Source organism: Chaetomium strumarium (assembly GCF_033439665.1).
Source record: "Chaetomium strumarium strain CBS 333.67 chromosome Unknown B0T15scaffold_1, whole genome shotgun sequence".
Classification (NCBI taxonomy): domain Eukaryota; kingdom Fungi; phylum Ascomycota; class Sordariomycetes; order Sordariales; family Chaetomiaceae; genus Chaetomium; species Chaetomium strumarium.
This window is the reverse complement of record NW_026944429.1, coordinates 4,793,188-4,813,992: the sequence shown is the minus strand read 5'-3', so window position 1 is coordinate 4,813,992 and position 20,805 is coordinate 4,793,188. Positions and strand designations below refer to the sequence as shown.

At 58.4% G+C, this 20,805-nt stretch overlaps 7 protein-coding genes across 7 annotated transcripts; 3 read left to right on the top strand and 4 right to left on the bottom strand.

The window, feature by feature from the left end:
* Positions 1–112: 112 nt before the first annotated feature.
* B0T15DRAFT_547644 (uncharacterized protein) lies at positions 113–1,307 on the top strand (the record flags this gene model as incomplete). The annotated part of the gene is made up of 6 exons (XM_062870182.1): positions 113–160; positions 251–281; positions 372–454; positions 528–643; positions 700–870; positions 925–1,307. The coding sequence occupies 6 exons, from the start codon at positions 113–115 to the stop codon at positions 965–967; spliced, it is 492 nt and encodes a 163-aa protein (XP_062726604.1). The 3' UTR covers positions 968–1,307.
* Positions 1,307–3,090, bottom strand: B0T15DRAFT_51187 (uncharacterized protein). The gene is made up of 3 exons (XM_062867942.1): positions 2,516–3,090; positions 1,841–2,392; positions 1,307–1,753 (listed from the first exon to the last, which is right to left on the bottom strand). Exons 1-3 carry the CDS (start codon positions 2,616–2,618, stop codon positions 1,644–1,646), a joined length of 765 nt encoding a protein of 254 aa, XP_062726603.1. The 5' UTR covers positions 2,619–3,090; the 3' UTR covers positions 1,307–1,643.
* Positions 3,091–3,881: 791 nt separating this feature from the next.
* Positions 3,882–6,099, top strand: B0T15DRAFT_51161 (Metallo-dependent phosphatase-like protein). The gene has a single exon (XM_062867926.1). It carries the CDS (start codon positions 4,042–4,044, stop codon positions 5,872–5,874), a length of 1,833 nt encoding a protein of 610 aa, XP_062726602.1. The 5' UTR covers positions 3,882–4,041; the 3' UTR covers positions 5,875–6,099.
* Positions 6,100–6,324: 225 nt separating this feature from the next.
* On the bottom strand, positions 6,325–7,127 carry B0T15DRAFT_507451 (Isy1-like splicing factor; the record flags this gene model as incomplete). The annotated part of the gene is made up of 2 exons (XM_062867651.1): positions 6,325–7,059; positions 7,125–7,127. 2 exons carry the CDS (start codon positions 7,125–7,127, stop codon positions 6,325–6,327), a joined length of 738 nt encoding a protein of 245 aa, XP_062726601.1.
* A 1,662-nt stretch (positions 7,128–8,789) lies between these two features.
* Positions 8,790–10,370, bottom strand: B0T15DRAFT_389516 (Dolichyl-diphosphooligosaccharide--protein glycosyltransferase subunit WBP1; the record flags this gene model as incomplete). Its single annotated transcript, XM_062864496.1, has 4 exons — positions 8,790–9,221; positions 9,294–10,009; positions 10,065–10,175; positions 10,229–10,370. The coding sequence occupies 4 exons, from the start codon at positions 10,368–10,370 to the stop codon at positions 8,790–8,792; spliced, it is 1,401 nt and encodes a 466-aa protein (XP_062726600.1).
* A 684-nt stretch (positions 10,371–11,054) lies between these two features.
* B0T15DRAFT_489470 (uncharacterized protein) lies at positions 11,055–11,440 on the top strand (the record flags this gene model as incomplete). The annotated part of the gene is made up of 2 exons (XM_062866602.1): positions 11,055–11,244; positions 11,388–11,440. 2 exons carry the CDS (start codon positions 11,055–11,057, stop codon positions 11,438–11,440), a joined length of 243 nt encoding a protein of 80 aa, XP_062726599.1.
* Positions 11,441–11,752: 312 nt separating this feature from the next.
* B0T15DRAFT_51070 (uncharacterized protein) lies at positions 11,753–20,406 on the bottom strand. The gene is made up of 7 exons (XM_062867872.1): positions 17,666–20,406; positions 17,197–17,606; positions 16,656–17,136; positions 13,146–16,601; positions 12,919–13,079; positions 12,103–12,855; positions 11,753–12,012 (listed from the first exon to the last, which is right to left on the bottom strand). The coding sequence occupies exons 1-7, from the start codon at positions 20,238–20,240 to the stop codon at positions 11,980–11,982; spliced, it is 7,869 nt and encodes a 2,622-aa protein (XP_062726598.1). The 5' UTR covers positions 20,241–20,406; the 3' UTR covers positions 11,753–11,979.
* Positions 20,407–20,805: the final 399 nt, after the last annotated feature.

The following is a 20,805-nucleotide window of genomic DNA, read 5'->3' as shown; positions in this document are numbered from 1 at the left end:
AACAGTTCAGCGCTCATCAGCACAGCATTGGTTCAAACATAGTTGCGCATTGACTCTGTTGGGGCTATTAGGATACTGCCCTCTTCTCCTAAACTTCCGAACACCCATCACAATGGCGGAGTCGGAGTTGAGCCCCAAGTTTGCACCCTTCATCGGGATGGTACGTGCCGGCGTCGCTTGGAGTTGGGAGGATGCGAAGGAAACAAAGGCACAACTGGCAGCAGTTACGCTAACTCGCTCATGTCTGCAGGGCGGCATCGCAGCGGCCATGATCTTCGGCTGTACGGACAACCCCTACGTCCCCGAATCTATATGCAATCCTTCTCCCGGGTTGGCATCGATCGATGGCTAACGTTGTACGGGGCTTGTAGGCATGGGGGCAGCGTACGGGACCGCAAAATCCGGCATTGGCATCGCCGGCGTGGGCACCTTCCGGCCGGACCTGATCATGAAGGTGAGCAGAGACGTGGAGGCAACGGTTACCAGAACCTAACATCCCTACCCGGCCTGCTAACCCGCTTCAACAGTCCCTTATTCCCGTCGTCATGTCTGGTATCATCGCCGTCTATGCGCTCGTGATTTCGGTCCTGATTGCCACCGACCTCCAGCCCCCAGCGTATGGGGCTAACTACAGTCTATTCAAGTGCGTTCCTGCCCGACAGAGTATAATGTTCATATCAAGTGCTGACGCTCGGCCAGCGGTTTCATGCATCTCGCATGCGGGCTCTCGGTTGGGCTCACGGGTCTTGCGGCCGGGTACTGCATCGGCATCGTGGGCGATCACGGTGTCCGAGCATATATGCTGCAGTCCAAGGTGTTCGTCGGCATGGTCCTGATCCTCATTTTCGGCGAAGTGCTTGGGCTTTACGGGTAAGGGATAACTCTAATTGAGGCACTCACCAGAGGTCGCTGACAAGCTAGCAGGCTTATTGTTGCTCTTATCCTCAACACCAAGAGCAAGGGTTAAGCTCCGCTTGACTGTGCTTTCGCCTGCAAATCTGGGATGTACAAGTTGTATACAAGGAGACCCGACCGGGGATGGGGAAAGGGGATGTGTCATTAGTAGCATTTGGCCTGGCGTTGAGGATGTGTCCTTGTTTCATAGAGGGTCATGAGCTGGGATAGGTACGGCAAGAATCTGGAACTTTATATGCGGAACTAACTGTCTCCCCATTTATCACCGTGCCGCTTCGGCGAGGGCTGTAGCTCAAAAAGCTGTGCCATGCATCAGATGTGGAGATACGCCGGAGACACACGGTACCCAATCAACCGGTTCCCTAGAAGCCACCTCACGCAGTGGTTACCGTCAAGGTGATGTCTTGCTAACGTTGTTCATCGATCTTTACCAAATCCGACCAATCATGGATTCAGACATTGAAACCGAGGCCAACCTACACTACTAACCGGGCAATCTGCCAAAGCCAGTGCCTCCAATCCTTTAACACCAATGCAACGCCCGACGGATTCCCGCCCAATGCAAAAGGTCGAATTTGAACCCCCTGAAGGCGGAGAAAAAGGAGGGCAAGGATGGAAAGAGGAATGGAATGAAAAGCAACCAGAGCACAGCAGCTCGCAATGCCATGCGAAAAGGACAACGCCGAAAAGCCCAAGGAGACACACAACCTGGAAGGAATAACCGCCCCTTAAAATCTCGCGCCGATGCGGAAGGCAAGCCTGCTGTTCGACCGCTTGTCTGCCTCGCGCCGGAACCGTTTCCAGCTTCGCTCTCGCTCTTCCCGGTCCTTCATCTGGGCTGTGACCCAAAGATAGGATGTGTCAATAATCAGCCATCTTCGATCTCATGACTCTTTGACAGAAAACGGAAAGAGAAGAAACTCACCCAGAAACCGGTCCCACCTCCGATCCTCCCGAATCAGAATCTCATCACCGTTCCCGGGCGACGACTCTCGCGCCACCCTGTCCGCCCGCGCCCGCGCCGCCGCCTCCTCGCCGACCAGGTAGGGATCCTCCAGCAGCCGGACCCGGTTCCGCTCCTCCTCCTCGATCCGCTCCAGCATGACCCTCCGCATCAGGCCGTCCAGGTCGGCCGTCGACCGGTTGGCCGCGCTGGCCCGGCGCAGCGCCACGTTCTGGTAGATGCGGGCCGTGGGGTTCGCCGAGCTGGAGCTGGCGGTCGACCAGGGCGGAATGCGGAACTGCGAGAAGGAGGGGATGTCCGAATGCTGGCGTGGGGGCCCGCTTGGCACGGGGGGGAGGCCGTACCGGCGAGGGGCCGGATCGTTGGTGTTGTTGGCGGGTTCGAGCAGCGAAGACACGCTGCCTGGGTGGGCGCGCGCTGCTGCCGAAGGGGTCGAGCGCGGTGGTGGCGAGTATGGAGGAGGGAGAGGGTCAGGGTGTGGGTTGGTGGAGTGATAGGAGGGGGCGTCAGATGCTGGGGGAGGATAATGAATGATTAGCGGTGAGTTGAAGGGGACCAGGCGGGTCTTGGCCGCTCGAGAGTAATCCGGGTTATGGGTAACAAGGGGAGGATCCGAGTGTTCCAAACCAGACTTACTATACGACGGAGCAGCTGAGCGGATTGACGCCGTCTCAAAGTCCTCGGGGGAAAAGGGCTCAACCGGCACACGTGGTACGTCCTCGGCTATGGTAGTAGCCATATTGATCTCGGACCCTTTAGAGCAGCGATCCGTGGTTGGAGTTGATGCGAGGAGTTCGGGCAGGAAGCGAATGTAAGAGCGGCAGCAACAATGCACAATGGCCGGGTGGGAGTGCGGTCATCTAAGTGCAATGACGACGGGGGCGCGGGGAAGAAGCCTAGAACAATAACAACAATGACCACTAAGGTAATTCGGACGGCGCCACCAGAAGCTCCAAAAGAGTGAACAACAGCCTACGAGCCGTTTCCCACCGCCTAGGTAAAGGTAGTCCTCGTGCCCAGTTACCGAATGGTGGAAAGAGGAGACACGTGAGGAACTGAAATGCAGGGCAATCGGCCTATTTAGGGGATGGAATCGGCCTTCTCGAAGCGAGCCGGACGCAGGGAGGAACAGCTACTACTGCAGGGTCCCGAGGCAACGCACATTCACTGGCTGCCCGGCCATTGTATGTAGGTACCGTGACATATTATCTATCGCCTGCCATGTTTCTCAGCTCGGGACAACACAGCTCTTGCAGGCCCACGGTGTGTCGTAATGGAGGGGTACATGCGGGGTCGGGGCTGGAGCGGGAACATCCACGTCGGGCTTGGCGGAAGCGCCCGTCAGCTTTCCGTGAGCGTATCAGTGCGTATGAAAAGCTCCATCGCCCACGCTCGTGGTGGCTGAGCCTGCGGGTTGGCGATTCCTCGGTTATGGCATTTCCGGGGGAACCGAGTTGGCCGAGCCGGAAGCTTGTTGCACAGCTTCAGATGCAATCCCAGACCTTATCATGGATGTGACCTGAACTCATCAGGAACAGACCCACTAATCGAGTCCATTCCAACTTTCCAAGGCGAACCACCTTGCAACGTACATGAAGAAGCCGTGCCTTGCATCTACAGTAGCTTGGTACTCTGCGATCTGAAGAAACAGAGTCTCATGTCGAAACGCAACTGGCCGGGTTTCGACCACACTTTCATCTGAAAAGTTCCATGTCTGTACTTGCCGGGGAACTTAAATTCTTCCTGTTTAGGTAATTTAGGAGACCCTCATCCCAGGTCTTTCCATCTTTCCAATCTTGTAGTTGGCCCTTGATTTTGTGTGAGGTACGGAAGACGCATACCCGTTCTGGCGCCAGGTGGCAGTTCCATTCTGATTCAAGCGGCCGGAGCCGACCCCTCTATCCGTGCCGGTGACGGCGAGATGCCGGGTTGGACCCACCCCCGGCCCGTCCGGCCGTTCTTGGCAAACACCTTGTCGGCCAGGGGACGTGTGCCGCCCTCATGACCACCTCACCGTTACCCTTTCCGAATGGCGCGTCCGACCTTTCCTCACTAAGGGGGCTGAAATTCATTATTTGGAGGGCATTTCCCTTCATTCTTCAGTTTTCGATTCTTTCTCGGCAGAGCTCGGTTGGCACTGTTCGCGGAAGCGATCGGACAAAATGGGCCTAAAGACGGCTATGTTCGCTGGCGCTGTTGCTGCGTTTGTTCGGACGGCAGCTGCAGCGCAGCCCGGCGCCGCCGACCCGATTCCTGGACCCATGCGTGACTTGGTCTGGGGCAAACTGAATTTCCTGCATACCACGGACACGCACGGATGGCACGCAGGCCATCTACAGGAATCGCAATACTCGGCCGACTGGGGTGACTATGTCTCGTTTGCCCACCACATGCGCAAGAGAGCCGACGAGCGTGGCGTGGACCTCCTGCTCGTCGACACGGGCGATCGTGTCGAGGGCAATGGCTTGTACGATGCATCCCATCCCAAGGGGAAATACTACTACGACATCTATCGGGAGCAGCATGTCGATATCATATGCACAGGGAACCACGAGCTCTACAAGGCCTCCACTGCCGATCGCGAGCACCTGCACACGGTTCCGAATTTCAGAGAGAACTACATTGCCTCGAATCTCGACTACATAGATCCCAAGTCCGGAGAGCAGATGCCGATGGCGCAACGATATCGCAGATTCCAGACAAAGAATCAGGAATTGGACATTGTTGCCTTCGGCTTTCTCTTCGACTTCACTGGCAACGCCAACAACACGGTCGTCCAGCCGGTCAAGGAGACCGTCAGGGAGAAGTGGTTTCAGGATGCGATCAGGGAAGAGACCGATATTTTTGTCGTGATTGGCCATGTCGGGGTCCGGATGCCAGAGTTCGACACCATTTTCAGGGCCATCCGCGAGCGAAACCCGCTCACCCCTGTCCTCTTCTTCGGCGGCCATGTTCACGTCCGAGACGCCACAGCGTACGACTCGCGCTCATTTGCCGTAGCTAGTGGGAGGTACTTTGAGACGATCGGCTGGATGTCGGTTGATGGCGAGCTGCACGGGACGCCGAGAATGTCAGGAAAGGCACCCTTGTCTTTCCATCGCCGATATATCGACAACAACCTGTTGGGGTTGCACCACCACGCCGGCCTCAACGCTACGACCTTCCCCACCGAGCATGGCCGCAATGTCTCCGCCATGATCACCGAGGCCCGTAAGGAGCTCGATCTCGACTACGCCTTTGGCTGCGCTCCGAAGACGCTTTGGATGACGCGCTCGCCATATCCCGGAGACGACAGCATCTACTCCTGGCTCGAAAAGGAAGTTGTCCCAGACATAGCGGTCAATGCCAGCCGGAAGGATGTGCCGCGTCTGGCCATTGTCAACACAGGCGCTATCCGGTTTGATATATTCAAGGGCCCATTCACTCGGGATACGACCTACATCGTCTCGCCCTTCACTAGTCTCCTCACATATATCCCCGATGTTCCGTACCATATAGCCCGGAGGGTCATCACCCTGCTGAACAATGCCGGCAGGATCATGGAGTCGATCCCGATGGATAACCGATTTTTGGCGAACCCCGAGCAGCTTTTTATCCAAGAGTCTATCATCCACGAAGCTCCCGCTCCAGCAGATGTGCACGCGGACAATACGCAGCAGAAGCCCCTGGCTGACGGCCTTAAGGAGAGACTCCGTCTGACAGAGGGATACACCACGGAAGATGACATTGGCGATGACGGGGATGATACCGTGCATTCCCCAATCAACTTCTATGTCGTGCCGAACTGCATCCAATCCGAGCTTGCCTTTCCGGCGGAGGGCGAGCCAGGAACAGTGGACCTTGTGTTCCTGGATTTCATCACGCCGTGGGTGCTGATGGCCCTGCGGTTCTACGGGGCCGAGTACGGCGAGAAGGACGTACAGCTGTATGTTGAAGGGACATTTACCGAGTTGATGGCTGGCTGGATAGAGAAGAACTGGCCAAAACGTTGCTAGATGTGTACTACCTACGTAATGTTGTCGGTTTTTAGACCGCGCATCGTATGCGAGCGTTTTTGGCTTGGGATATGTCGGGTTATTCTGTGGTTATATCAGTATTGTGCCATGTCTGATCGAGGGTTTCCGTGTTGGTTGAATTCTCATTGCATGGAGTGAACTGTTGGATGCGTGGCACACTTCTACCATGCCCAAGTTGATAACATGGAACTTCATCGGGAAGGGGATTAAAAGCTGTCCCACGCGCCCAGCTGCGACCTCCTTGTCTTGCTCATGTGTCTAGTGTATATAGAGCTTCCCGACATGCCTTTAGTACTCTTCATGAAGGCGGAACAGGGCTGATAAACGGAAGAACCCCCGGGGACCATTCCATTGCGCCGTCAACGCCGAACTACCCAACCCACGCAAATGTCATAAGCCAGCTACAAACCACAGGGCAGAAATAACGCCTCATAACTGATCCAGTAATTTTCTCCTCCTCCGCTCGACCAACTCTTGTTGCACCTCGTCCAGCGTGGGCAGATCCCACACCCGTCCATCTCCGACATCTCCCGGTAGGGCCTCCCACCCGGGCGGCGTCTCGGCGGGCCCGGCCTTAGCCAACGTCTCCACCGCCATCTTCTCCCGCGTCCGCTCATACTCCAACAACTCGTCGTCCTCCTCCCCCGGCGCATAGCCATAGTACGCCGCATTCACCTGCCTCTTCAGATCCGCCCTCTCCTCGAGCGGTTTCTCGTCCTCCTGCTTGGCCTTCGCAGCCGCCTCAAACAGCTCCTTGACCCCCGGCAGCTCCTTCGCTCGCCCAAAGTACCGGTACCCCTTCCCGCCGCCCTGTATTTCCCTGCCGGCCTCGTCATACACTTTCCCCCCGGCACGCATGTAGTTGGGCCCGCCCAGGTTGCGGATCTGCACCTCCCACATGTGCTTTTCGCGCATCAGCTTGTTGATCTCGTCGTTGAGGTCGCGGATCTCGTAGTCGGACAGCGCCGGGTCCTGGATGCGCGACACTTTCCGCGAGATCTCCTTGAGGACCTGGCCCCGCCACTTCTCGCACGCGGGGATGCTGTCTTGTTCGGTGATGGCCCGTGGTCGGCGCGCCCGCCCGCCGTCGATGATGCCCAAGTCGGCGGCCTGCGCTTCGCGGAAGCGGAAGAGCATCGACTGGGCCTTTTCTGAGTTGCGCGCCTGGAGAAGGCGAGGTTAGTACCGGAGATAGTTGCTTGGGAAGGTATGTGATGCTGGTTACTTACCATTTTGAGCAATTCCCAACGTGACACTAGTCTCTATAATGTAACAGGAAGGAAATTGGGAAAGAAGGCGTGCGCAGGCGTCGACTGCGCAGGTGTACTTCGTAGTTGAACTTGACGTTGGGAAATTCTCAGCCTTCAAGTTGTAAGTGGATGAGCGCCGGGTGTGGCGCTCGTGGCGCGAGCTAGCTGCCGACTGCAGTGCGTGACAGGGGTCAGCGACCCGCAGCCCATTAAGTCGACGCGGTTCAGCGCGTTTCCGTTTCCTGCACCACCCCTTCTGCAACCCAAACTACATCACAATCTGGCCTGCGCCAACCAACGTTGCTACAATCGGCGCCATGGTTGAAAGTATCGATATTCTCAATCAATCACCATCTCTACGAGACCCATTGCAATCAGGTCAAAATCGTCCGGAGGGCGATGTCAGACGAGCGACACGCCCCCCACCGACTGAAGTACCTTCAGTCACATACGCTGACACCGATTTTCAACTTGTTTCATATACCTAGTCACCACTGGATGTCAAGTGATCTCCAACCAGCGGAAGGACAGTTTACGCCGGCTGCTGGAATACTCCCAGTCAAGCTGCAATGAAGAAAGACACCGATAGTCCCGACTCATCCGGTCCCCTGCGCATATCACCGCATATGCGTCAGAATCCAGAGACAAGGGCGAGGCTGAGGGCAACTCAAGAATGGATATCTGAGCAGGCTTCCATTATCTTATACTTCGCTCATTCGAGCACCTACAGAACCAACGACCCGCAAGCCCCTCCACCCACACTCTTCTACTTTGTTTCATAGGTATCATTCAACTTCCCTTTGTCCCGACCTGACACCCGGCTAGGCCATACCAAGTGGTCTTGGTTGCCCCTTCTCGCCGCAATGACGACAGACTCTCCCACCAGGAGGTGCGCCGGCGTCCGGTGTGTCTCTGTCTCGACTTGCCGTCGACCCGGGGTCCCTGAAAAATGGGAAACCGTTCAACCGGCAGGCCGAACACAGAGAGGCCCAAAGCCGACGCGTCTGCGCAGCACCGATGATCATTTGAGAAAAGTAGTTTTCAATCGGAGCGGCGAGCCGGGGAATACACTATTTTCTTCTTTGGTATGGAATTGGCCAAGTGCCAGGGACGTGTGGGAGGGAAGTCGAGGGTATGGCTGGCATAAAAGAGAAGGTTGCTGGAGGTTCCGGTTGTTCTTTCTGCTTTCCTTATACCGCAACTGTTTCTTGGGAAACCCCTGCAAGAAACAACCAAGAGCAAAACAGAGTGCCCGGTGATGACGAAGGTCCAAAAAGCCAAATTTGCAGGCAGCCACGGGATCTGGTCTACAGCAGTAGACTTGCCTGTTGGTTGTCAGTGGGAACATAAGAGAGCTAATCTGAGGGCTTGAAACTCTGTTTTGCCTTTGGAGGTGGAAGGGGGGTGGTTCCCCTTCATCTCCCCGAACCCCGTGTTGGCTGCTGGGTTACCACAAGTCTGCCCAAGTGAGCAGCTTCTACACCCAGTCAGAAGGAACACTGCAGACTACGCCAGCACCCATCGTCGCCCAGGTATCCGTGTATTCCGCCATATTTTGGAGAACCTAGATCCGGTACCGTGTATCGTTCTGTACAAGACATTTTAATAACAAGGAACTACCTCCATCTATCACTCCCTTACCCCTTACTGAGTCTTCTTCGTCTCCCTCTTCGCTCCGACCGGCGCGCTAAACATCCACAAGGCGCAGAAGGCTAGCCAGCCCGTCACGGTGACGCCAACACCCGCAATCCACGGCCACGCACCGCTGATGACAAAACTGCGGGGCCATTCGTTGTGTGCCATGTGCCGGACCGACACCGTGTTCTTCTCCTCGACGTTGGACAGGAAGGGCCGCTTGTAGTTGACCTTGAAGTTGAAGATGCCATGCTGGTCGGGCAGCTTGAACAATACGCTGTAGGCGGCCGCCGTGTCGGAAGAGTGGGTGGCGTCGAGAGTGAGCGGCAGGCGGTGGAAGGGGGAGAGCATGGAGAACTCGAGCTGCAGGGCGTCGCTATCGGGCACCGCGAAGGGCTTCCAGGCGTTCCAGGCGTACTCTGACAGGGAGATTGTGTATTTCTTACAAATAGCGATTAGCGCGTGTGTAATATGAGGAGGGTCATAGAGGAAGTGCATGGATGTATCACTTACGACGTCGTTCTTGATGCGGTAGATCTTGGGGTTGGACTCATTGGTCGCCCCGGCTTCCTCCAGGTGATGCTCGATCCAGTTGACCCGTAGCACGCCGATCTCGTTGAACGTCCACCCGCTCACGCGCTTCGCAAACTCCCTGTTGAACGTCCCGGCGACCTTCTTGCCGTCCGCCTTGCTCACCTCGCTGGCCTCGAAACACTTGTCCTGCAGCATCTCGGCGGAGCCAACAAGTGTGAGACGCGCAGAGTTGCGCGCCTGGAAGGCCGAGACAAGCGCCAGCTGCTCGCCGGCCGCGAAGAGGTCGTCCACCACTTCGCCTTGTTCCTTGGGGTTGTAGCTGTAGGCGGTGCGTGGGGCGCGCAGGATGGGCGTGAGGAGTTCGCTGGCGCCGAGCGACGCGCCGACACCTCGCGGGAAGACGAGGACCTCGTCCTGGCCGGCGCCAGCGCCGAAGAAGTCCTTCACGTCCGGGCGGATGCGGGTTGGTGGTGGGAGGAGCAGCACGTCGTGCATGTCGGCGGCGCTGGAGGCGTCATAGTTGAAGTGGTCCACCACGAGACCGGTGCGGTCGGCGGGGAGTTGGATGTCGAGCTCGGCGAGGAGGGAGACGAGGGAGTTGGGTGCCGCGACACCGGAGCTGAGGGTCACGAGGATGTTGCCCTTGGCGTTGAGGAAGTCGACGAGGAGGTTGGGCGTCAGATTGGGGCCGAGGCCTGGTGCAGGTTAGCTAGCAAACCCCAATTCCCTAGTGTTAGACAGGAGAAGTACCCTTCGTCTTGGTTGGGAAGAAGAGGATGTGGTCGTATGAGCGTTCGCCGAGACGGAACAGGGCTAGCGATTCGCTCTTGGGGTTCTCAAACGAGAGCTGGAATCCCCTGCCTGCCAATTAGTTAGATGGAAGATGTCCAGACATGTTGAGAAACGGCACGGACTCTCGAGATCGCCCAGGAACTTGGAGTAGCTCTCTTTCTCAGCGACATCGTCCAGGATCACCAGCAGCCTGTTGCCGGATGTGCTGATGGCCGACACCACGGCCGCAAGCACAAACACCAATACCGAAAGGAGCGACCGCATGTTGGGCAAGAAAATGCAAAACAAGTCCCACTCCCATACACGCTCACAGAAAGCTTTGGAGGGGAAGGGCAATTTTAACGGCCGCAACTCGGGGTCGTCGAGTTGATGCCACGGAAAGCTTGCCTTCCTGTCCCGCGAGAGCTCCCAAGACAGCGGATTGGATGCATTGATTCGGCATACGTAGCCTTGCCAAGGCCTGACCGGGGGTCTCAGCTAGCAGACCCACTCGGCCTTCAATTGACCCCATGTCATGCACCCGACGGTCTGTGCTTTCAGCTTTCAACTCCAAGTCCCAAGTCCCAGATTAGCCGCGGTTTCGCCGCAATCGTGCGCATCATCCACCACTTGGAGCTCGCAGTTGCGACGAGCAAGGACAGCTTTGTTCGAGTCTGCAGTGTAGGTATTTCCGGGAGCCAATTGTTAGAGCGAGGTCTTGCACAGTACGGGATCCTGTCTAACATCCATCTCTCCACAATTTCCTTCCCAGGTTCCTCGACGGAATAACTGACGCACCCACCCAACTAGAACGAGACCCCTCCTCCTCCTCCAAGATCGCCCTACAACCTTTCAATCCAGACCGAGGGTGACCAGCCATTTCAAGAAGAGAGGACTCCACCCGCGAAATAAAAAAAAAGAGAGAGAGAGAGAGAGAGAGAGAGAGAGAGAGAGAGAGAGAGAGAGAAAATGAACGGCGCAACACCACGTTTCTGGGCAGGCCCCCTCCGGTACTGCCGCTGGGCCGCGCGCGAGCGGCCGGGGCTCTTCTGGGCCGTAGCAATCGGGGCGATGGGGCCTGTGACGCTGGTGACGGTGCCGCCGATCCGGCGGATGATTGGGGACGAGGACGCAGCGCCGATTCCGCTTACTTATCCTGGTATGTTTTGTGTCTGTGTGTGGTTGAGAGGCTTTTTTTCTGTATCGGGGAGAGAAGGACAGAAGAGGGGGGATACACAGGGGTAGTGGTGGTGGCGATGGTTGATGAGGGTGGATGTTGTTGCTAACCAGCGGCGTTTTTAGTTCCCTCCGGGCCGAGAAAGAAATTGACGGGGTATGACGATGATACGGAATGAGGGAGGAGGGAGTATTAAGGGGAAGACGGAGAGGGCAAGGCTGGGAATTAAAACGGCTGACTGGCGCACGGAATTGCACCAACATGCCCTGGAGTCAGTCTGTATCAATTGTACATAAGGAAGTGCGTTGTGGGCGGAAAAGGCAATAGAGAGAAAGAGCCTGGGGCAAGCCGACGACGATGGCCGCAAATGGCGCCGAGAACATGGAGGGGAGCAATGACGACGCTTTAAGCCCTAACTCTAAACAACTACCTCCATATCTACCGAAGGTAGCATGGCGCTGATGCTGTCCGTCCCCAAAAGAAAAACAGTCAGGGCACGTCAAAGCCGCCCATCCGAAACTCCTTGCGATCGCCCGAGAGCTGGGCCGGCTTATCGCTAATCTAGGGCTTTCCCACCATGTGTCGTGCATAACATAACATACAAGTCCCCCCACCGCTCTATATGCGACCGCTTTTTGTCCCCATGAAACCTGGAAACTCCTCCTTTCGCCCTCACCCAACCACATCCCATCCGTCTAATCACGCCGGGGGCTTATTCTACCTCTCCCGCTGAACTATGTTCCACTCCCACTGGTAAGGCAACCTGAAGTCAGCTTCGCTCTCAAACATCATCATCACCCCTACAAGTAAAAAGAAAGTAAGAAAATAAGAAAAACTCACCACACGCCCATCGTCATCCCCAGTGTACACCAGCCCACTGAGCGGTGCCACACACGTGATCGCCGCATCAACGTTCGTGCCCGCCTCACTCTTGGGATTCACATGATCCAGCCGCCGCATGAGCTCCAGCACCCATTTGCCGGTGCGGGCGTCGACCGTCTTGCGCCACACATTCACCACGCCGCGTTTGTGGCCGGTGAAGACGAGCTGGTTCTGCAGCCACTCATTGCCGCCCGTAGACGTGGACCCTTCGTAGAAGGCACACGAGTGGATGAAGTCGTCGTCCTGATTGCTGCTGCTGCTGCTGCTGCCGGCGTTGGTGGCGTTGGCGGCAGTGCACACGTTCTGGTCGAGGATGAGCTCGCCGTTGAGGGTGTATAGCAGCACGTTCTGGCCCGAGCAGAGTATCACGTCACCCGTCACGTCGTTGATGCGCGCGCAGTCCACGGGCCGAGCAAGCGGCAGCTTGCGGATGAACTCGAGGCGGTTGAGGTCCCAGAGGAAGGCAATGCCGTCTTGCGAGACGGTCAGGATCGTGCTGAACGCCTTGGACACGGCGATGTGCGTGACGGGTGTCTTGTGGCCGAACAAGGACGAGCGCGGGTGCAGCTCCACGACGGGCTTCCCCGGTGAAGAGTGCACCATGTAGACCGATACGACGCAGTCTTCGCCGGCCGTGATGAGCGTCTTGGAGTCGGCGAACGTGAGGGTCGAGATCTGGCCGATGTGCAGGTTTTCGAAGAGCCCGGCCGGCTGGGAGGGCCTGGTCAGCTTCTCTCTCTGTGTATTCTAGGTGTTGAACTCAAGAAAACTCACCTTTCTGTTGTCGCTAAGGAAGAAGCGCACGCTGTTGTCCGTGTAGCCCCATTCAAGGAACTTGTCGTAGTATGGTGGCAGGTTCAGACGGAACGGCGAGGCACAGAGCAGGCGGTCGAGCTTCGGCACATAGGTCAGCGACGCGACTCGTTCACGACTCTCTGTAGCTGGTTAGCCTCCCGTCACTGAAATAATAACCAAAAAAAGGACAAACTGAAATGGCCTACCTAGCAGCGGATGGGGCAGCCTCGTCAGCGCCGCGACCGAAGTGTCCAGCCGCTTGACCGGAGACCGGTCGAACTCCCTCGGCGGGTGTGGCTTCGTGAAGATCTGATGCGGAGTCTGGCCAAAGTTATGGATGATACCCGTCGTGATGAGCCGTTCCTGCGGATCGGTGATGTTGTCCAAGTCCCTGGTGCCCTTGTACGACAAGGGGTGGAAGACATTCAGATTCTCGACGGCGAGTTCACCGCGCTGCTTGTAACCGAAGACCAGATCGATCCACTGATGCAGCCGCTGGCTAACGTACGGGGACTCTAGCGCCTCCCGGTGTTTCGCGATGAAGATCTTGGGATCTCCCTTGGCCCATGGCGGGAGGATGACATTGTCCACTCTCCCGCCGCCCCCTTGGCGGACGCCAAAGTTGTAGCCGTTGATGTTGGTCAGAAACTCGGGCAGGTAGAAGAACTCGGGGATCAGCTCGCGCACGTCGGAGCCATTGTCCCGCGAAGCAGACGTCCAGGCGCCCTCGATGGAGAAGAAGAGCCGGTCCGGGTAATCAAAGGTGCCGCCCTGGAGCAGGATGTAGGACTGCACAAAGGGAGGCAGCCGGATCAGATACGACGACACGATCATGGCAGACGAGTAGTGGGTCCCGTAGTGGAACGGCGTCTCCCCGATCTCGGCCAGGCTCCTGTACCGCATGGCGAAGTCGGCGGCGCGTCCCGACGACTGCGCGCCCATCGGCTTCGACAGGTCCCGGAAGGTGGCCGGGTTGGTCAAATCGAGCTCCTCACTCGTGTAGTCGGCGAGCACCCAGGGGAAGACCGGGTACTGCGTGAGGTCGTTGAAGGTGCGGCCGGCCATGGTGTTGACCAGCATGAGGTAGTGGAAGTTGGAGATGTCGCCCCGCTGCCAGCGCCGCATCATGGGATTCCACGCCGACGAGTTGAAGATGCTCCCGAACTTGGCCCCCAGTGTCTGCGGCATCTCGTCGGCAAACCTCAGGCTCTCCAGCCGCCAGCCGTCTTCCGGGTTGGGCAGCAGGCTGGCATTGTGGGTGTGCGGCGTCATGGCCGTCAGCCGCGAGAAGATGTCGTCCCGCATGGCCGGGTTGATGGCGGTCAGGAGATAGCTCCGCCCGTCGGTGAAGAAGATCTCGATGGCCACGTCGCGGAACAGGAAGCGCCGCTTCGAGATGCTGAGAACGTCCTGCCACCTCCAGCTGCGCGATTCCTGCTCGGCGCGGCCCGCGTGTTGGCGTCGCTCGCTCGGGATGCCGCCCGTGATGATGATCGAGAACGGATCACGCTCCTCCGGCGGCGCCTGCCACACATTGACGATCTCGCCATCCGCGCTCTGGAACAGATTGTCCATGATGTAGAGCGCCTCCTTTCCAATGATGAGGATCCCTTCCGACGCGTCCAGGCCGATGATGCGCGAGATGTTGAAGACGTTCCGGACCGAGTCTCCCTGCTGAAGCCTCCGCATCACCTTTCTGTTCTTGTCTTCGAACGTGTCATCCGCCTCGGGCTCGTTGGGGTCCTCGACTAGTTCAAAATCTTCCTCGGGCGCAACGCTCTGCTGGTCTGTCTCGCCGCCCGCCGTCTCCGGCTCGGCCGAGATGTCAGGATCCTCCATGCTGCCATCGCCTCCGGTTTCGACGGCCGGTGCTGAAGTTGGAGCCCGTGCCGGTGCCGGTGCCGGTGCCGCCGCTAAGGGATTGCCCGTCGAGGAGGGGTTGGCCTTCGCACCACCAGCTGCAGGGACATCATTCCTCTTCGGCTGGAACTCCTGCTGTCGCTGGCTGGGATACTCCGGCAGGAGACGGAGCCGCATCCGATTCCGTCCTTCGGTGCGGTCCAGCTTCCATTTGATGGCCTGGGCCTCGCTGAACACGGCGCCCGGGCGGCACAGATCGCGCTCCATCTTCGCGAATGTCGACGCCATGAAAGCATTGTCGTCCTGCTGATCCTGCAGGAGCCTTTGGTGCTTGAAGTGCTCCGTGAAGTAGATGCTCTTCATCCACGCGCTGTTGGCCATCTCGTGGCGCAGCAGGATATTATCCCGCTCCAGCGACTCGGTGTGCCACTGCTTGAGCTTATCCTTCCGGGCCTTCACCCGAGCTCGCGCGTTGTCTGCGGTGCGTTGATTCTCCGCCGCGACGAACTCCTCCCACGTCTTCGACATGCCCCCAAAGAAGAGAACGTCGAGCGACGGGCGGTGCTGGTCGACCCATGCGAGGAAGGTCGCATCGTCCAGCTCGGTGAGCTTCTCGAAGCCCCTGGCCAATGGCCGTTGATCGGGCGTCATGGTCTGCTGAAAGATGGCCGCCGACTCCTCCGGCTTCTGCACCAGCATTATCCTCCAGATCGTCGCCGCTACCAGACGGATCTTCGGCCGGGCGTCGACCAGTCTGTTATAGAGCTGGTACCACAGCAGTTTCATGAAGTCGTCGTCCGCTGACAAACAGCCGAGGAGCACAGTTTGCCAGTACAGCAGGTGCTCCATGGTCGACAGGCCCTCGGCATCCTTAGTTTCCGGGTCGTCCACGTCGGAGAGCCTGAGCAGGGTGAACTTCAAGAAGCTTGAGCGGATCGTCGCCACCGCCGAGTTGCAGAGACGGACGCTCTTGAGCGACGCCACGTCGGGCCGCTGCAGGTACTCCAACACGGTTCCCGTGAATTCGACCATCGTCTCGGCCCCGTTCATGAACGACCCTTCAAACACAGCCTCTGCCATGTGGAAGTTGAGGCGCGCCAGGTTCTGCAAAACCCTGGGTTCCGTGAGGACCTTCTGGTCCAGCTGGATCGTGTTCTTCAGGTGGGTGATGACGTTCCGCAGGATGTACGTCTCAAAGTAGGCGTGGTGCTCTTGGAACCCAGGCGGTACCTTGAGGGAGAGATTGAACCCCGGGAACTCCTTCCTGACCAGGACCTGGTCGGTGAATACGCCGACAATCAGCTCCAGAATTCCCTCCAGTACCGCATTGCTGACGTTCCGGGTGGCGATCCTCTTCTTGGGAGACATGGCATGGTTCAGGCGGGCGGGAGTCGGTGCTGATGGCGGTGATTGCGACGTGACTAGGATAAACGACGACGGACGGCGCAGAGGGGTGCCTCTTCCCGGACTCGGAGATGGCGGCTGGAAGTCCGATGGCCCCGGGTTTGTCGTCCTGACGATGGGGATCGCCTGGGTCGAAGATCCAGGAACGGGCCGGATGATGACATCCCCTCCCTCGAAGTTCAACGTGTCGTTGGACCTGAGCTCCGTCTCGGCGGTGACGGGATCGGAGCTCACAATGACGGGGTACAGAGCCGAGAGAAGCTGCCGGATGTAGTCCGAGGATAGGGCGAAGTCCCTGAGGTTGACGGAACGGGCGTGCATGTCGGCCAAGAACCGGACAACTGTCTGAAGGACCACGGCGTTCGCGGCGACCCGCTCTTTATCGGGCAGGCGTGTCTCTAAGACGCGCATTAGCAGTATCCTCGCAGAGCCTGAAGAGACCCACTCCTCACTTCTCGGTTCAAGCGCCTGGCCCAGTTCCATAGACCGGGCCCTTCGTCTCGTCCGCACCGCATCGAGACTCTCTGTAGCACTTCCCGCTGTGGCGGCATCGCTGGCCGGAGAATCCGGGTCGTCCTGATATTTGAGGACATCGCGAAGGCCGTGTTGTAGCATCGAGGTTATGACGGGCAGCACGTCCGGGAACACGATGCGGCTGCTGCCAAAGATTTCCAGGAGGCTGAAGAAGTCGAAGGACTTCTCAAAGTTGATCTTCGCAACGTCATATCCGAAGAGGATGCTGAAGAGGATCGGCCAGAGAGTGGAGATGTCCCACCACTGCTTCAGGCGGTGCGCCATGATCCAGAAGCCGCCGGTCTTGCTCGCAAACTTGGCCGTATAGCCCGACGGGTGCGTGACGAGCAGGCGCGCGAGGATCTTGCAGCCGAGGACGACGATTTCCGGGTCGTTCTCTGCGAGCAGGTAGAGCAGCCACTGCCGGGTCGTCAGCACGATTTCTAGCATTTTGTTCTTGGAGCCAGCCGCGTGTATCACCTTGTTCGTGACAGTCTTGGCAAACTTGCGGATGTCCGCCACGCTGGCGGGCTCGCAGAGAAGACGCGTGTACATCTCCAGGATCTTGACGCCCAGCTGCTTCTTGCTGAGCATCCTGGAGCTCGCAGCCGGAGATGGCGGGTGGCCGCCCTCAAGGGTAGGCCGACGCAGCATGCTGAGGCCCGCCGCGGGTGCTGGCCGGCCGCTTAGGATCGAAGGCGGCCTCGGCGTGCGTGGCCGGGAGCCCGCGGGGGTGTGGAAGGCGTACGTGATGAAGAGGGCAATGGCACGGTGGACCTCGGCACTGTAGCTGCACCGGACGAGGCTCTCAAAGGACGCCATGAAATGCGGCATGATGTCTTCTGAAATGGTCTCGGCTTTCAACGCGTCCAGGAGCCTCTTGATGATCCCTGTACGAGACGGAGTAAGCTTTGCAGGCGCCGGCGACTGCTGCGTCGAGGAAACTTACGCATTCGTAGCAGCCGGCGGCTATTGAACTGGTGGTGCTTGCTCTGCACGGCAAATGTCACAAACTGTTTGTAGTAGAGCTCCTGCACCGCCGGCGGCGACCTGCGCCACGTATCGGGGTCGATGAGGAGCACACGGTAGGCGAGCGGGTTGATGATGAAGGACTCGATCGGGTCAGCGTGCTTGTACCCAACGAAGTGCAGCACCAGCGTCAGGAGCTGCAGACTCAGTCGGTCCCTCGCCTCGTTGGACAGGGCGAGCCGCCACGCCAGTGACTGCGTCTCGGAGCCGGGCACGCTGTATCCAAGCTTGGCGCGGAGCAGCATGCTCAGAATGGCATAGCCGTTGTCCCTCTCCATGGCCTCGCTGTTCCGCCAGCTGTTGCTGATGCAGTGGAACACGAGCTCGACGGACCGTATCAGCTCCTCAGGGGTAGACGACCGTTCGACCAACTTGAGGCCCACGGGGGTGAATCCGGCCAGCCGCCAGAGGTTGTCGTCAAAGTAGTACGGCGTCGCGACGACCGGATCGCCCGTGAGAAGGGAGACGCCGTTCAGCCTGACCAGCGCCTCGTTGATACACGGCACGGCTCCGTTGACCGCAACCGCCGTCCCGCTCTTGACGGTGGCATGGAGCAGACTGCTAGCCGCATTCCTCGACAGGGATCGAAAGAGCAGCGAGTCCATGAACTTCCCGTCTGCCGGAAAGATGGCTCGCGGGAAGGTGCTCAGCAGGACCTTGTGCTCGGGGATGATGCTGCTCGCCTTGTCTCGGATGGCTTTCAGAATGTCCGAGTCGTCGTCCTTGCCCGGATGGAACAGCTCGTTACGGAGGCCCAGGGCAGCCGACGCCTCGTAGGTCTGGAAGCCCCCGAGGCAGTCTTGAAAGTTGCCTTGGTATCGCGGCCCGAGGCGGTAGAATACAGCAAGCAAGTCATCACTCAGCACGTCCTCAAACAAGTGCGCCGAAGCCAGCGACCATCTGGAGCGCACCACGCCCGGCCCCAGCTGCGCGGCGAGCTCGCGCGGCGTACCTAGGAAAGCTTGGACCGGGTTTGTCTTGGTGCTGTTCGACGTGAAGGAGACAAAGCTGTCGGTGCTTGCATTGGAAGGGGGCGGCGGGCTCGGATACGCGGCCCGGATCTGCTCAGCAAACTCTCCATTGACATAAAGGCTTGCCTTGCTCGCGACCATGGTCTTGGGTCGGCGGTGGACGAGCGCGATGTGATACCACTGGTGCTTCTTGAATGCCACGGACTTAAACCTGACACTTGGCCGTGGGGACGTGACCGATGTCTGGAGGATGAAGTTCTTGGTGTCCTTCTCGAGGTAGGCCAGAAGAAAGCAGGTCTGCGTCGAGTCGAACACGCCAAAGAGAGTTGTGTGCGACTCGGGATCAAACTCGTCGATACGCACCCACCCAGTGAAGGTGTATCCTGGCGCTGTCTGGGGAGGGAACGATCGGCCAAGATTTGGTAGTTCAATGGATGAGTGGCCGCGAAGGGAGAGGTCAAACTGGATAAAGGGGGGCCCTGCGTACCGCTCCGTCATGTCCAGGCAGAACTCGGAAGCGGCGACCTCGCGGCGATTCAGCAAAAACTGCGCGTCCGCTAGCTGGTCTATGCCCAGGTGCATCAGCGACCTGCACAGGAGCAGTGCTCTGTCCCTCTCGGGCTCCGTGAGCGCACTGTCTGGGGCGAAGAGCAAGCGCAGCAGTCTAGAAAGCACGCCTGTCCCATGCAGAGCATTGAGGTTGAAGGAAGAAGCAGATGCTATAGACGACAGTGTCGAGAGAACTATCATCGAAGCCAGATTCAGTGCCGTGTCCTGACCTCGTGGGATAGACTCCCAGAAGGCAACAACCGTTCGGATAATCTCGGCGTTGTGGATAACGGTGTGAGGTCCGACGACTTCTCTCACCCTCGCATCAATGGTTCCCACGCTGTGCCCCGCCCCGCCCTGTTGTCCATCCTGCGGCCTTGAGGCGGAATCTGGTGTCGCGTGACGTGCCACCGAACGGCAGAGCTCATCCAGGCGCTGGTCGTCGAGCGCGAAGGAGAGAAGTTTCCCGAACAGCTGGCAGCTGGTCCACAGGTCCGAATCTCCCCCTCCTACGCCAATGCTGGCTATAATCTGCTCCAAGACCTCCCATCCCCCGCCCTCAACTCTGTCTCGGAAGTATCGTCGGTTGCCGGGGTGGCCGCGGAAGGCGGTGGAGAGGGTGGCTAGGACGACATGCAGCAAATCGAAGATTGCTTTCTTCTCGCTCTCGCTGCGCTTGCAGGGATTATAGAAGCCCGAGAATATTCGCAATACATTAAGCAGAGTCTGGAAGCCGCGCAGGTGACGGAGGTCGTCCTGCGGCGGGGAGGGCGGCAGCAGGGCAGCAACATGCTGGTGGATTTGTCTGATCTGGTCGACCAGTTCCTCGATCTTCGGGTACGAGTCTGCTGGCGAGGAGCTTGCTGTGTCGGACAACCGTTCGAGGAGGGCCCGGAGCACTTCGGTAGCCTTGGACGTCTGCACTGTTGAGGCTGATGTCGACGCTCGATAGCGGCGGGTCCGCACGGGGAGCATCTTGGTCCGCTTGCGCGCTCAGTCACGCCAATTTACCGGTCCTTATAAGTTACGACTGCGACAACAGCCTCTTCGATCCCTAGCACCCACCGAGGGTCCAGGTGCGCGAGCTCGGAGCCCCGTCATGGAAAAGAAACCGCGGTGCGTTGTGCTGAGGAAGTGCTTACGCCAACATCCTCAGGCTGCCGCGGGTCTCTCTTTCGCTCGAGCCGGCACCGACGATGAAACGGCTGAATTCCAGTGGCGATGCTAACGGGTGTATGTTAGTTGGGAAATTCTTTCTCTTTCGAGCACCGTTTGCTCTGCAGATGTAGGTTTACGTCAAGCGTAACAATGGAGGCTTCCTGGTCTACTGGCGTATCAGCCTGGAGCTGTGGCTTCCCGCACCTGAAAGCTCAGCTCTCTCAGCTGTCTCGCAGCCTTACAGGGCCGATCGGAGGGGCAGTGTGGCGGTGCGAGTGCCCAGGGTTGAATCAATACTTGAGGGGCGGGTGCCACAAGTGACCGTCGGGTGGAGAAGCCCCTTTGCGGAAAGTCATCCCATTGGATTGGTGTCCCGTACCCT

Excerpts from the sequence above, each read along its gene's own strand:
- B0T15DRAFT_51187 (XM_062867942.1), bottom strand. The coding sequence starts at position 2,618 with ATGGCTACTACCATAGCCGAGGACGTACCACGTGTGCCGGTTGAGCCC. Across the intron at positions 2,393-2,515 it reads CTCAGCTGCTCCGTCGTATA|CATCTGACGCCCCCTCCTAT; the intron begins GTAAGTCTGGTT and ends ATCCTCCCCCAG. Across the intron at positions 1,754-1,840 it reads GAGGTGGGACCGGTTTCTGG|CCCAGATGAAGGACCGGGAA; the intron begins GTGAGTTTCTTC and ends TTTGGGTCACAG.
- B0T15DRAFT_51161 (XM_062867926.1), top strand. The coding sequence starts at position 4,042 with ATGGGCCTAAAGACGGCTATGTTCGCTGGCGCTGTTGCTGCGTTTGTT.
- B0T15DRAFT_51070 (XM_062867872.1), bottom strand. The coding sequence starts at position 20,240 with ATGCTCCCCGTGCGGACCCGCCGCTATCGAGCGTCGACATCAGCCTCA. Across the intron at positions 17,607-17,665 it reads CCGCCGGCTGCTACGAATGC|GGATCATCAAGAGGCTCCTG; the intron begins GTAAGTTTCCTC and ends CGTCTCGTACAG. Across the intron at positions 12,013-12,102 it reads GGGATGACGATGGGCGTGTG|TGGGAGTGGAACATAGTTCA; the intron begins GTGAGTTTTTCT and ends TTGCCTTACCAG.